The sequence below is a fragment of the Cyclopterus lumpus genome, chromosome 14, assembly GCF_009769545.1.
Source record: "Cyclopterus lumpus isolate fCycLum1 chromosome 14, fCycLum1.pri, whole genome shotgun sequence".
NCBI lineage: Eukaryota > Metazoa > Chordata > Actinopteri > Perciformes > Cyclopteridae > Cyclopterus > Cyclopterus lumpus.
The window spans coordinates 20,395,056-20,410,076 of NC_046979.1; the positions used below are offsets into that span (position 1 = coordinate 20,395,056).

General features: G+C 42.4%; 1 protein-coding gene across 4 annotated transcripts in view; it reads right to left on the bottom strand.

Moving 5' to 3' along the window:
- Positions 1-15,021, bottom strand: part of LOC117742325 (protein turtle homolog B-like) — a 105,390-nt gene that overhangs the window by 68,027 nt on the left and 22,342 nt on the right. For all 4 annotated transcript variants that reach the window (XM_034549509.1, XM_034549508.1, XM_034549512.1 and 1 more), the window contains exon 3: positions 3,534-3,680. In XM_034549509.1, the coding sequence (XP_034405400.1) occupies positions 3,534-3,680 (147 nt within the window). The remainder of the gene's footprint in view (positions 1-3,533; positions 3,681-15,021) is intronic.

Here is a 15,021-nt window from a genome sequence, read left to right on the forward strand (position 1 = left end):
TTAGATAGTCAAAAACTAAAACAACTCTTTGGCTTGTTTGTATTTCTTTAAACAAATCACAATCTTGTTGTTGCACTAAGCAAAATAGATGCCCGCTGAAACAGGCTGGCCGCATGTAGACCCACAGTCTACATGCGGCCAGTCAGACTACAGCCACAGATCCCCGGATTCTGTACATACATACGTCTACCATGGTGCAGAACACCGCTGCCATCAAAGGCTGAACATCCTGCCTGAGGCGAGCTACATGTGGATGACATCATCAAAACAGCAAAGCTGCAGGGATGCCCCGGGCACCCCCTTCCCTGACCCTGCCTCCGCTTCACTGCCGTAAGTCTCTCCATCAAAGGATCTTTATTTCACCGGGCAAACCCCGTGTGCCTCGTCTGTGAGTGAATCGAGAGATCACTAGAGCACTCGAAGCAGCTGCCGTCATACGGTGCTGCCACACCGCCTCCTGTCCTCCCGTTCTCCACGTGAACCTCTGTGAAGGCTTTCTGGCTTGAATCATATGGGTCACCACTACTGTTGCTTAGCCAGGAGGGTGCATGTGGTTGCCATTGCTTGCCTATTGAGTGGTCACCGACTAACCTTCCATTGGCTGCAAGCAAGCATTCAAAGAAACAGTGCACTTTGTCTGCCTGTTTCTAGAAACCAACAGGGTGCAACCCTCTTTTATTTCACTTGTATATCACATACCATGTTATATGCTACTATTTTTGAAGGAAGAAAAAAGCTCTCTGCCCTATTGGTATACTGTATTCTTGCACTTGTGTTGACCTCCCACCCACACTGGCTGTTTCCTCGCGGACCTAGCTTCTTTTTTTTACTTCCCAGGAAGGAGCTGAAACACAAGGAAGTCAGCCACACACACTACAGGGTCTTTTATTTCAGGACCATCACTTAAACACAAGTCTCAGGGTTGATCCAATTTGTGTAGGCTTGTAGCGGGATCATGTTTCAAACGGGACTCAGAGTGTAAACCTGCGGGGTGTTCATTAAGCCTTTTGGAATATGTCTCAATACAATTACATTTTCATTACTTCATTATGTAATCCATTGACAAAAAACATTTGGCTTGACATCTTGACATACACAGACTTCATAAACTGACAACGCCTTTCAGTCCCTTGTCTCTGACCAAAGTTGACCTCAACATTTGGGTAGAACTAGCAACCCAGTCAGCTGTGCTCTGTCCCAGTGTCACCGCTTGTCCAAATAAAAGTGCCACCAAGACGCTGAACGTCAGCAGAGGAGTGATGGACGTGGAGACAGAAAGAGAAAAAAGGCAGAGGAGGAAGCCTGAGGCCTTTAAAGCACTTCTTGGTGAGAGAGCGAGAGAGAGAGCAGGGAGAAGACTAACAGATCAAGAGCAACACTGATGAAACCGAGCTAATGCACCGTGACCACGTGTGCGCGACCGCATCTGGTGTGTCTGTTGCCGCAGCAACCGGCGTCATCATATGCCGTCTGATTAAGTGTCTCGATGAGCGCTTGAGCTACCGACTGAAGGCAACAATATTCTGGGCTCACAATGGTGTGTGCTCCTGGTTTGACACTCCCCTCCGGAGACGTGACGGTGACAGAGCGTGGAAGGGAGGAGGGACGACGTAGTCGGTCTTCTAGTTGTGACAGTGAGACGCCACAAACAATAAAGCAATGTGGGGATTCAAGCTTTCACATCATGGTTACTTGACAGTTTGGAATGAAGTGAAATTTGACGTTGATGCCCAGGAAAAGATTAGATGCAACAAAGCCTCTTCTCTTCTTTATCTTGTTTGGTATCTTGGTCAATAAATAATCAACAGATGAATTAATACAAAAAAATAGACCACTAACAATTTTTTAAAACCTCTGAGTCCTTATTTAGAATGTCTGCAGATACAGAGTCATACCCAATTATTCACTTCAAGGTTGATTACATTTATATTGGATGCATTGGCATAAAGCTGCACTGCACATCATATGACATATTTTGTACAGGCTACTTGATCCAAAGTTCCTGGTTACAAAGTATTTTGTCACTTTGAATTATTGATATTATATAGACAAACTACAACTATCGCCTTACAATTGTATGCCTCGAGCCAGTCAGTCAAGTTGTAGTTTACGTGTCTGTCCAAACTGTCATCACTTCATTTTGTTTTTCTATTAGACATTTGTGTGTAATTGTCATAATTAGCTTTTTAATTCTTGAGTTATGGCCCAAAACGTTCTTTATGAGGTAATAGTGACCTTCTACCTCCAAATTCTAATCAGTTCCTCCTCGTTTGTGCCAAATATTTCAGGCAATAAAAACAAAAAGCTGTGTTTCCGAAAAGATAAAGAGAAGCTGCCCCACTCTGTAGGATTTGTTGGGACCAAAGAAACACTCTCAGTTGACAGGAAATGATAAAGCCTAATATGAGTATTTCGTTTGGTCTCAGCATTGATATTATTGACCCTGTTGTGCTTTGTAGTTAGGAAAATGCCACCAAAAAAGAAAAGAGATATCCAAAGTTTGTTCCCCACCCAGAGTGTCGTTGTTACTTAGCTAGTAGCAGGCTAACTACCCACACAGTGCTAACTTGCATCCTTTTAAGATGCATTCAGGAAACTCAGAAATCAGGTTGAGGAAGCAGCAGCTGGACCATCAGGGCTCCAGGTGAGGTCTTACGCATGGCATTTTGTTAAGAATGACCATTTTAACATGCATTAGCAAGGAAACTGAAGGACGTTTGGGGAATCTGACCTCATGTCAGCACTTTTGGATTGTGAATTATGTGATGTTGAATAAAAAAACAAGGCTGTACCATAAAACCTGAACCTATTACCGAAATATTCTAAATTGCTTTCAAAATAAATACATATACTACTCATATACGGTCTACATTTATTCATTAAGGCATTATTTTGAAATGCATTCATGAAACTCAGAAATCAGGTTGAGGAAGCAGCAGCTGGACCATCAGGGCTTCAGGTGTGGTCTTACGTTGATTCTGTGTTGAGGTGTATTATCATGGCTGACAGTGTAAACATTGTCTACCTGTTTTAAGTGAATTATTATTATGTTAAAACATGCATGTGCAGACTAGGCTAAGTTTATTTTGGTCTTTAGGGAACAGTTTGAGTGACAGTGACCGTCATGAAGTGAGTGTAGCAGTGTCCTGGACATGAGTGAACCATACAGCCTGATCTCATCAGAGTCCAGCAACTTCAGCACAAGAAGTTATGGTTTCAGGTAAAGTGGTAGAGTCAGTGTCTGTGACTGCATTATAACCTTACATTGTAAAAGGTACTTTGTTTTTAGTGTGACAAAGCATAACCATCAAAAAGACCACTTTGGGAAAAAAGAATGACCCAGCCTTCTGATTAACTGGCAGTGTCTCTACCAATGCTGACACCAAACCTACGCCCTTGATTTACAGTAACATCAAAGCATTAAGTTGATCTTATTCCATGTCCTTGTGCATAAGGAATGGTATACTAATAATCAATACACCTGTAATCATATATCGGTGTTGGACAGTGGGAGAATGCTCATGGGAACTCACCGTTGACGGTGAGATGCACCCAGCTGCCGTTGTGGAAGGTGTCATACTGCTGCTCCAGCATCAGCACCTTACACTCATACCAGCCCTGGTCGTCGGAGCGCACGTTCTCTATCCGCAGGGAGGACTTGCCGTGCAGACTGGCCCGGCCTGGACGAGAGAGAGAGAGAGAGAGAGAGAGACACGGAGATGACGTGTCAGCGGGAAACAAGGTGAGGAGGGACGGGTGGGTTTGAATTTAATGAGGGAAATGAAGGAGAGGGGAAGGAGCAGGTGAGAGGTGAATGGATGAGGAGAAAAGGGAAACGACGGGCGAATGTTAAAGAGAAAAATCAACCTTTGAACAGGTTCAGATATAAATATGCAGAGATCGCAGTGCAGGCCTGTTCTTCTGCCACACGGTCAGAGAGCCTCACAGCATCAAAGTGGCAGCTGCACGCGCGCAGAGAAATCTGTCACTTAAGCGAGTGTGTGTGTGTGTGTGTGTGTGCGCGCGTGCGTGTGGCGGTCTATTTTGGAGACGCGCCGAGGCGAGGACAGGTCGTTGCTTCCTTTGAAGAGTGGGAAGTGGCCCGCGTGACAGCGGAGGAGCCTCGGGGTTACGCAGGAGCCAACAATCCGTCAGAACGGATCGCGACTTGGTGAGTACGGTAGAGTCGGCAACGACTTACTTTTACAGATCAAGGGGGGGGGGGGGGGTGAGGTGATGTCGCTCAGGGCAATCTGGCAACTGGATCATAACAGATGGCGACTGGCAATAAAGGCTAAACAAAGGGCTTTCAGGGCGCGCGCCGGCTCAAAACGTCGGCGCGCGCGTTTTCAAAGCCTTGCTATCCTTCATTAATCCCCCCGCCCCCCCCCCCCCCCCCACCCCCCATCAGTCTGCTCCACTTTAAGGGTATTCATGACTAATTTGTGTTTGCCCTCCTAAATCCCCTCTGCAGCATGACACGCCAGGTAAATATATATCAGCTGTACTGGTGGCTGCCTCAGTGAGTTGAGTTGAGGTAGACAGTCAAAGTGATGTTATTCCCTAGTGTGTGCGTGTGTGTGTGTGTGTGTGTGTCATGGTTAGGCTATTTATATATCAGATTATATTTGTCCAACCATGTCTGTCTCCTCTCTTACGCCTGACTGTAAAGAGCTGAGAAAGACACTGCATGTTAATTATTGAGTGTGAACTATGCCTTTAGTATACAGATGTATCTCTGTATGCTTCACTCTCCACTGATGTGTACATGCCCTTTGATTCCACCTCCATTCCTCTTGTCTGAGGCTACACAGCGTGTCCAAACAGTCGCAGGTGTCCTTTCTGGACTTGATGTATTCAATGTAATGAAGAAGAAATCATGCGCGAGTGTGTTTGTATAAACACAGGGTGCTGTTCTCTTACTGTGTGAAAGCACAGTGGTGCGTCATTTTCACACATGGCCCTTCGCTTTAGGACACTGGGAACATAGGACACTGGGAACATAGGACACTGGGAACATAGGACACTGGGAACATAGGACACTGGGAACATAGGACCCTGGGAATATAGGACACTGGGAACATAGGACACTGGGAACATAGGACCCTGGGAATATAGGACACTGGGAACATAGGACACTGGGAACATAGGACCCTGGGAATATAGGACCCTGGGAATATAGGACACTGGGAACATAGGACACTGGGAACATAGGACACTGGGAACATAGGACACTGGGAATATAGGACCCTGGGAATATAGGACACTGGGAACATAGGACACTGGGAACATAGGACACTGGGAACATAGGACCCTGGGAACATAGGACACTGGGAACATAGGACACTGGGAACATAGGACACTGGGAACATAGGACCCTGGGAACATAGGACACTGGGAACATAGGACACTGGGAACATAGGACACTGGGAACATAGGACCCTGGGAACATAGGACACTGGGAACATAGGACACTGGGAACATAGGACCCTGGGAATATAGGACCCTGGGAATATAGGACACTGGGAACATAGGACACTGGGAACATAGGACACTGGGAACATAGGACACTGGGAATATAGGACCCTGGGAATATAGGACACTGGGAACATAGGACACTGGGAACATAGGACACTGGGAACATAGGACACTGGGAATAAAGGACCCTGGGAACATAGGACCCTGGGAACATAGGACCCTGGGAATATAGGACTGACCTGGTATCTTAAAGATGACATCATGAATCATTCTTTTCACATTCCATCATTGAATCAATGGATGTCACCGATCTCTATAGTCTAATAATAATAATAATGACATGAGGTGTGGATTGTGCCGCAGTGACAGAAGCAAAGGAGAGTGAGGAAGCACAGTTTGTACACGCCCACACAGTCCTGAGAAGAGGTCTAATTAGGTAACACGAGTGTGGGTGGACCTTGGGGGAGAAACTGCAGGTTGTGAAATGTAACAGGATGAAGCAATGGTGACCTCTCACTTCAGCCGTCTACTGTTAAGTCACCAAGGAGCCATGCTTTAATAAATATGGTCGCTATCGTTCACTGGTTGCGAAACACCAAGATAGCGATTGCAAAAATGCCAAACACGAGGCATAAAAAACGCAGTCCACGAAGCAACGGTTGACATCACAACGTCAGCATCCACTTCTCATATACAGGTCTATGCTTCAATATCTGATCATGGAATAAAAATACAACTAATGATGAAAGTTTATTGGAGAAAAAGCTGATCATTGAACTAAAATGATCTACGGCTCAATGTGTTCAGCCAAAAGTCTACTTGTTTACTTTGTGGCCGATCTGCATCATTGAGAGTCCCGCTGCTTTGGCTGCGAGTAGTTCCTGTTCACACTAACAAACAGAAGAAAAGAGCTGTTCTACAGGTGTGTATGGCTGTAGCAGAGATATCCACAGATAAAGTGATTGTACAGTAGCAGTGTGTTTAATAAATGTGTGTCTGTGACATTTGTGACAAATTGTGTCAATCTGGTGACAGGTCTCCAGAAAAAAAAAAAGAATAAACTAAAAAAACATTAGATGCTGTTCATCCTTTCGTTATGCACTTTTACAATGCGTTGCTTAATTTTCTGAAAAGCAGAAGTCCAAACAATCTGCTTTTGGACATCATTGTTTAGGAATCCCCAGGTAAAATTGCGAGAGAGTCACAGAGAGGCTGAACAACACCATACAGCACAGCCCTGTTAATGATGTGTATTATATCTACCACCAGTTGATGACATGGCCTCCATGCTCTGTGCCCCTCTGAGGTCACATCCTACTCATTCATCACACTGCTCCACTGCTCAACACGGCATCAGGCTTGTGATGCTTTCTGTTGGCTCTGTGTGTTCACTGAAGCTGGATACATTTTTAACTCCTCTTGACAGCTGGAAAAGTGTCGAGCTATTTTTAAGTGTGTGAATGCAGGTCTTGTTCTTGTTTTCACGTCAGTAAGTTGTCATTTGCCTGACAGCCTATGCTGATGCTAAAGGATAGTACATGGGATGGGGAGTTAAGGTAGGTAAACACAGGTGTGAGAAAAATCTGATCACGGTTGATTTAATGTAATTTACACTGCAATGCATCAATTGTTTGTGCAGTAGGTACACCAGGGTGGCCAAATAGGTGAATTTGTCCACCAGATTAAAGGATTGGGCTGGTGTTACATTTGATATAATCAACAAAGGTGCATTCCGCCATAGGGTAAGTCCCCTGAGGGAATTAGCCACTTTCTTTTCTTTTTTTTTTGTGCAGAAATGTTTAAGTTTCAAACACAATGTCTCCTACAACTTCACTTTCCTCCTTTCTGAATCTGTACAGCGAAATCAACAATTTGCTTCTCACAAAGTGTCACATGCCAGAGATGCTCATGTACATCAGAGCAGACGGACTCCATTATGGCACCAGGGATCCCCATTGTAAAACACATCGTCCATCTAGCAGAGAATAATTAGTGTGTTAGTGTGGACCTCGGTCACCTGACTGTACATCCAAAGTCATGACCGCCAAGAAAAGAATGTGGTCATAAGCTTTCAGTACTAACTCTCCCTCATAGTGTATTATGATTACTTTCCCTCGTAACATTGAGGTGTTACTAATACTGTATTACTTTTCAGCTAAATGCTAAAGTGCTGCTTACATATTAGGTCATAAACCAAAGTATTGGACAAATCAAAAGTTTGACCTGATGGTGGCACTAGATTAAAAAGAGGATTAAAAAGAAGTTATTGCAATTCATACTGAAGGGACATTTATATCTGTCCCAAATTTCATGGTGATCCAGCACCTAGTTGTTGAGACATTTAACTATTAAAAAAATACACCATCTGGGGACCATGAATGTCTGTACCAAATGACATGACAATCCAGCCCATAGTTGTTGAGAGGCTTCGGTCTGGACCAACCAACCTACCGTGCTAGCTATAGTGCTAAATAAGACTGGTTGAAACTACAGCATACACAAGTCACACAGCTGGTTACAACAACGCAAACTAGCCGAGATCTGGGAGGGCTGCCTGACGATAGCAAGAATCACAATTATTTAGTTTAATATTGAGATCACGATTATGTAACATGATTACACATTGACCCAGGAATTATAACACAAGACCAAACGAGAGCATCATTATGAAACGGGATGTGGCACGGCAACCATTTCATCTGGACTTGTTTCATAATTGTTGAAAACTGAAATTGTAATTGTTAAATAAAATGTGGTTAGCCAATCCTAAGATCTGAGCCAGTTGGCCGTTCGATAACAGCTGTAATGTCCAGTTAGATTTACACAAAAGCTCCCTCTGCCCCGGTCCTTAGTGCTGCTAATGTAAACCCAAACGATTTAATGGTGCACTGAAGGGTACAAATATAATAGTCACATGTACATGTATACAATTACAGACTCATTAATTCATGTGTTCTAGGATGTATAAATCTCTGGACGCCATATACTATTGCAATAGCTTAATTCCAACATTCCTACAAGCATCCCAATGACACACTGAACCTTTAAGTCCTTTTGACGGTTCAGTAAGAGCTACTATTGACTGAGGTGAGGAGCCACTAAAGGGCTTTGGTGGCATTTAAAAAGAACATTCCATGCTCCCTTTGGCTTTGTTTTCTATTCATTCTTCATTAACTGCTTTCAGCGGCAATTATGTCATTTTCACACACAAAACCCAGGTTGGGCAAACTTCATGAAAGCCACAAGTCCACTGGTGGGGAATTAAGGTGAGCGAAAGGCCACAGCAGTAATTAATCACTTCAAACAGCATCCATTTGTATTCTTTTTGGATGAAGATGTACCTATCAGAGCTAACACGACAGGATATTCGAGAGCTCTTTTTACTCGTTGCGTATATATATATATATATATATATATATATATATATATATATACACACTCTTCAGAAAACGGACAGTGATTCACCGCCGGCAGGATTGAAAAGCATGTATTCTTTAAAAAATTGCCAAAAAAACACATCATCAGTGTCATAAACCTTTTGCTTTAACCAGATCCTGTCAAAAGCTTAGTATTCTGCGCTCCTCAGTGCAGGAGGCCATGATTGATTCGTCTGAGACCATTGAGCTGCAGGCCGCTGAGCACAGTGAGAGGTCGTATAGGTTGTGAATATGTAAATAGTTCAATGAATACAGAACGTACAGCCTCCATTTTCTTTCCTACATTGGTAACACGTGTGGACACTCTGAGAAATGTTGTATGTAAAGATTCCATTGCTTTCCTTTTTTAATATATATTATCAATGAAGTAAAAATAAATAAATTCTTCTTTTTAATTATTTATGATTTCACGTGTTGTACTGCACAACATGTCTCTAGTCTCTATCCTTCTAGCCACGACTGCTGTTTCCATAGAGGTGCAGGACTTTTATATTGCAGAGCAATTCCAGGCCACAGAGTCAAATGTGGCGCGAGCATAAAAGCGCCCCAAACCGGCTCGGGCTTCAGAGGGTTGAAGACCAAATGGTTCTTTTGAAAGTCACCCATCAACTTTTTCATGTGTGGGTGGTATACATAGATCAAATACATAATTAAATACCAATCTCTCAAGAGGTCTCACAACTCAATCGAGTTTATTGACACGTGTGATGCTGCAGCTGACCTACAGTCTGCGTCAGGTAAAATGAGGTCTGACTGAACATTTAGGTCTGGGTGAAGTCACACAGTGAAGTCAGAGACAGCGAAGGGAACGAGGCGACAACGACGTAAGTAAATGCAATAAATCCTTTTTCAGGTATGAAGACAATAATCTATAAACAAGCATAAACATCTGTAAAGGTGTCTCTATGTAGGCTAACTGTTGAGCTTAATTTACAACGTTTAATTTACAACAGATTTCCAGATCTGGCAAATTCTTGTAAACTAAGCTACTGTTTTCTGTTGTAAACATTACTGTTGCTGCTCTAGAAACAACATTTGGCCGAGTTATGCTGCAATTCGCGGAACTTGGAAAACATCTATATATATGTGATACAGATGAAAAATGCAATGGAAGGGTTATTCCAATTCCAAGTAGCAATAAGTGAACCGTGATGCTGCTGTAACAACATTGGTCCCCCTCTTGTTTCTTCTAATAAGGTTACTGCGGATCCTCAAAATGTCTCAGTATGATTTTTCAGAGTTTAAGGTCATAACGTTTCCTAAAATGTTGTTTTTTAAAATTTTATGCGCAAGGTCGTCTGTAGATGTTTGAGAAGCCAGACGTTCAATTCTGCACCGGTACTGAATTTAAATACAACCAGGCTGACATAGGAAATGTATAGCTAATATGCGTATTTGTTTGTTAAACGCGATCATATCATCAGCGCAATATTGAACAAGGTCATTGCAGGTCACACATTTTAAAAAGGCAGTGCAGGCCTCGTTTGCTGGTGTTTTTTTGGGGCCGAGTAACGACTCGAGTCTTTGAGGTATTTCAGTCCGGATAAAGAAAATGGTTACACGACAGATTGGACCAGACAAATTCTCATTTAAATCCCTCTTCAATTCACAGTTGGAACATACAGCCTGAAGTGTGTCCATAGAATACTGTCATGACTGACAAGAGCAGTATCCCCGTGGCAACAAAGGCAGCAGTCAGCGCGACTTCTGATCATTGGAATAATTATAACACAAGTCCAGCTGTTCCTCCGATCGTCAGTCCGACCCCACTCCTCTCTTCTATCGGCTTCCTGCAGTCAACACATGGCAGCCTGTCACAGAGCCCCACTCCTCGTGACTGACGTTCGCTGTGATAACATCAGAGGACTCGCCTTGGGTCCACAGTTTCCAAAACTTCACATGAGGTCGCCTGCTGCTGCGGGTTGGCTTGTTAGCACTGCAGTGGTACCATCAAAGGCCATGCTACTGATAAGACACATTCTCATACATATTACTTCACGTTTAACTGTCCTACAATGCAGTAAGTTTCAACCGTGAAGAAAAATGTGCGGTTTGTTTTAGAAGAAGATCAGTTCTATAGAGACGCACCGATCGATCGGCAGTCGGTCGGAAACGGACGGTTTTCAGCTGATCGGAAGCTGGTGAGAAAGAACATCTGCCTTTTAAAAGATCTGAAACTGCAAAGGAAATTGCAATTGATCAGAGCTGGACAAGAATCTGAGACCCCCGTATTCGGCTTGATTTAGGAAGAAGGGCAAAGTAGATGTATTAGCTTCAGTGAATGTCTGCTGGATCAAGTCATTTTTTAAATGCCACCATTTGGGACCAGCTTGGAGATCTTCCACGATGATAGGGATATCGACAATGACAAATTCAACAATGTAATCTGGGACCACTTCCCCCTGTTTCTTTTATTACTTTGTCTGTCCCTTTTTTCCAGTTACATCTTAAATTTCTATTGCTCTCTTCCTGCATGACTATCAACGCATGTCTATCTCTTCCTTGTTTCAGCCTCCTCTACTGTCAAGGATGTGTTCTCCTTCCTCCTCTCGATTAAAAAACACAAGACAAAGGCTTGTTTTTTGACAGAAGGGCAGACGGGTGACTAGGAAACAGTCGACCCGGTCTAAAGAGGGCACAATGCGAGCCTCTATGTATCTCAGCAGCTTCTGGCTGTGACCTGTGACTTCATTCCATGATGTCACAGTGGAGCACAGTGGGTGGTCGATGCTCGCCCCGCCGAAACAACGTCACATATTTCACGAGATGAACCGCCGCCTCGCCCCTGGCCCATGTGTCTCGTAGGAAGCCGAGGATGTGCGTAAATAGTCCCTCAAAACCACTTCAACGTATGAAGTCTTTAGAGGGCTTGACGTTTCTTTGATAGCTTACAGCAACAAACAAACAACAAACTAATGAGTGACTCGAAATTACTTTAAATTTTGTTGCATTATCTGTCTCCTCTTATTGAGAGAGAGCAATGTAAGTAACATCAGCGAGCTGTTTTTAGCCTGCGATGGCTGTCACTCTCACCAGTTAAAATGACAAACGTTGCTGGCAGCACTGTCATTAATGAACCGTTATTACATAGCAGCAGAAAGGAAACTTTAGGCTGTTGTCTGGGTGATGTGCTCTCAGACAATCGGTGTCTGTACAAAGAAGCATCGCTCTATGAATGTGTTGCTAATTCAACAAGGGCCTTGTTCGGGGGTAAAGAACCAGTTTGAACAATGTGTCATCTGAACAAACCATGAAGGGACCACTGGCGATCCTTTGACTTTAAGTATAACGGAAGTTACTTGAAGATGTTGAAAGCTGAACCCAATTACATTCTTAAGCGGCATTTGAAAATATTTGGATTCAATAGGGGAGCCCAATATTGGATTGAATAAAATGCTATTGAAGCCCAACCTACCATGAGCCTAACCTATAAATGAACTGGTTTCCAGGTCTACGATTTGGTTTGGTTGAAGACACAATGCTGTCACGCTTAATGGTGCGCTTGTTGCCGTCCTCGGGGACTTGGGGTTGCATTCACATCCCGCTGCTCTTCTTGCTGCGGTCAGGATTCTGTAACTCTAACCGAAAGCTTCTGAAACTCGGTGATCTAATGAATCAGGACAAAGTGTGTGAGGATGCATGAAACCTTGAGTATTCTTGCCACGGTCTCCCAGACACGCCATGTTCCTCCCTGCTGCGGGATGTAAAGGACTCTTTAAACCTTTTACTGTATCTGATGCAGACAGCGGCAGATCAATTGGCTGCTTTCAATCAGTCTCCGCCATGCCAATGACCGGGTGTTGCTAATCAGAGTAAACTCGGCAGATATATTGACAACTATATCATTTACACGATGTAATCTATCTGTTGTGCACTTTCTTAAAACTGATCACGAGAGACTAGTGGATATTATACTATATTTCAGGCAATTGAACTTAAACTGGGAGAGCAAAAACCTTGCTAACAAAATGTAGATTTCAAAATAAAGAAATGATCTTGTATTATGAAGGGCTTTTTGTGATATCAATCTTAACATAATATCACAGACATTAAAGTTTCCCAAATCTCAAGAATATCTGGCAAATTCAAGCAGATTCAGAAATAATTATATGGTTCAGCCAGAAAATATTCTTAAATTTAACCTTAGAGGTTTTTTAATGATGATTAGGGACATTATGAAATAAAATAATACTATAATATTTGAGAAAACAGTACAATTGATTTGTTTCCAATCTGATTTTAGGATACATCCTAGTCCTAAAATGTATTTTGAAAATGTGTTTTACTATTATCACGTTTTATTGGTAGTAGCTAATCATCAAATGTCATTATTTGTGTGGAGCTTTGTTTTTCATTGGCCATTGAAATTTGAAGTGAATGTAAGTATTTGTGTGGTGTCTCACTGAGGGTCAAAATAAAATAGTATCAACTGTCGTGATTATGAAATTGTTATTACGGTATAACACTCAGAAGGGAAATGCTGTTGAACTCGTTGGATGATCCAACATGTGTGTGGATGCTACTTGCGCTGACTCCTCTTCACAAGCAGAAAAAATCACGTTTAATATTTTATGTCATGAATAAATACATGATAAAAGCTCTTTGAAGGGGGGGGGGGGATTATTTCTGAACTATAATCATCAGAGTGGAGGATATCAAAAGCAGGCGAAGGAGGAAATCCCTCTCACCAAACTTCACCTTGAACACATGAATAATCTGCGGCTGCTCTAAAGGACATCTTTCTGTTAGTTAGTAATAAACAGGTTTAATATAGCCAACACCGGTGATCAAAGACAGCGCTACTGTCAAGAAGGTGATGGTTTCATGTCTTTATTTGAACCCTTTTACCGGATCAAAAATGTCACCCTATGATTCCAGATTTATAAACATCCTAAGCATATTTCTACTAAGACAATAATCATGAATGAAACACAACTCAGCGAGCTGAAAACTAATAATTATTAGTGTAACAAACACACACACACCTTGGGCGGGCACTAGGGCTGAGCAATATGTCAATATGATATCAATATCAAGTTATGATACTCTAGCATTTCTATTATTTGTCTTTACCCACATCGTCATTTTCTCCACATTTATTTCCTTTTATCAACAATCTCATTGTGTAAATATGTTGTAAAAGCACCAATGGCCAACCTATAGCTACCGTCACAGTATCGATATTTAGGTATTTGTTGAAAGAGTATTGTGATATATTAGATTTTCTCCATATCTCCCAGCCTGGACATTTTCGTTGCCGATTAATTGTCGTACAAATAATTGCGATGTTTCTGTATATTTTTTGCCACAAAGAGGTGCGGTTGTGGCCCTGACTTGCCAAAATAATGCAATTGTTGGCAAAACGTAAATCTTCAAATGAAACGCTGAAATAATGATCCGTCTCTGGTTCTGCTGCACGGATTTATTTTGAACGTCTATGTATGCCGACCTGTAACAAAAAAAGGGTTCAAGGATGTTAACTTGCGTAGCTTTTCTTTGGTCTTGAGGAGTTGTAACGTTTATTCAGAGACAAACCGAACCTTGCCCTGTATATACCTCCTACTGACCCCTTTGCACCATCTCTCTCTCTGCCGCTCTACCACTCTCTCTCTCTCTCTCTCTCTACCACACACTCTCTACAGTCGTACTTCTCACCGAGCTATTCCCTGACGATCCCACACTGCTCCTATAACACCATGTTCCCATCCAAATATTTTCTTGTGAATTATCTCATTAGAGGTGGACGGAAGAGACAACTCCAGCATAACTTTCCCCAGAGAACAATAACGTTTTTATAAATAGTTTTCTATCATGAAATATTGTTTTGATTTTGATCATAAACTTTGATTGGATTTCTGTTCCTTTTTTGTTTGTCTTTTGGTTTATATCAATAAATAATAATTAATTATTTATTCTGTTTTCTTTAATTGAAAAGGAAATATAACAGAAAAAAAAAATCGACAAATATCAAATAATCTACAAATATCAAATATTGTTACACACTGCTATTAAATCAGCCCGGAACCGTGCAGGTCGGGACCTATCATGAATCGCATCTAAAAATAGAACGCGAACGCCCCCCTGAGCGACTCCTGCTTCACATCTC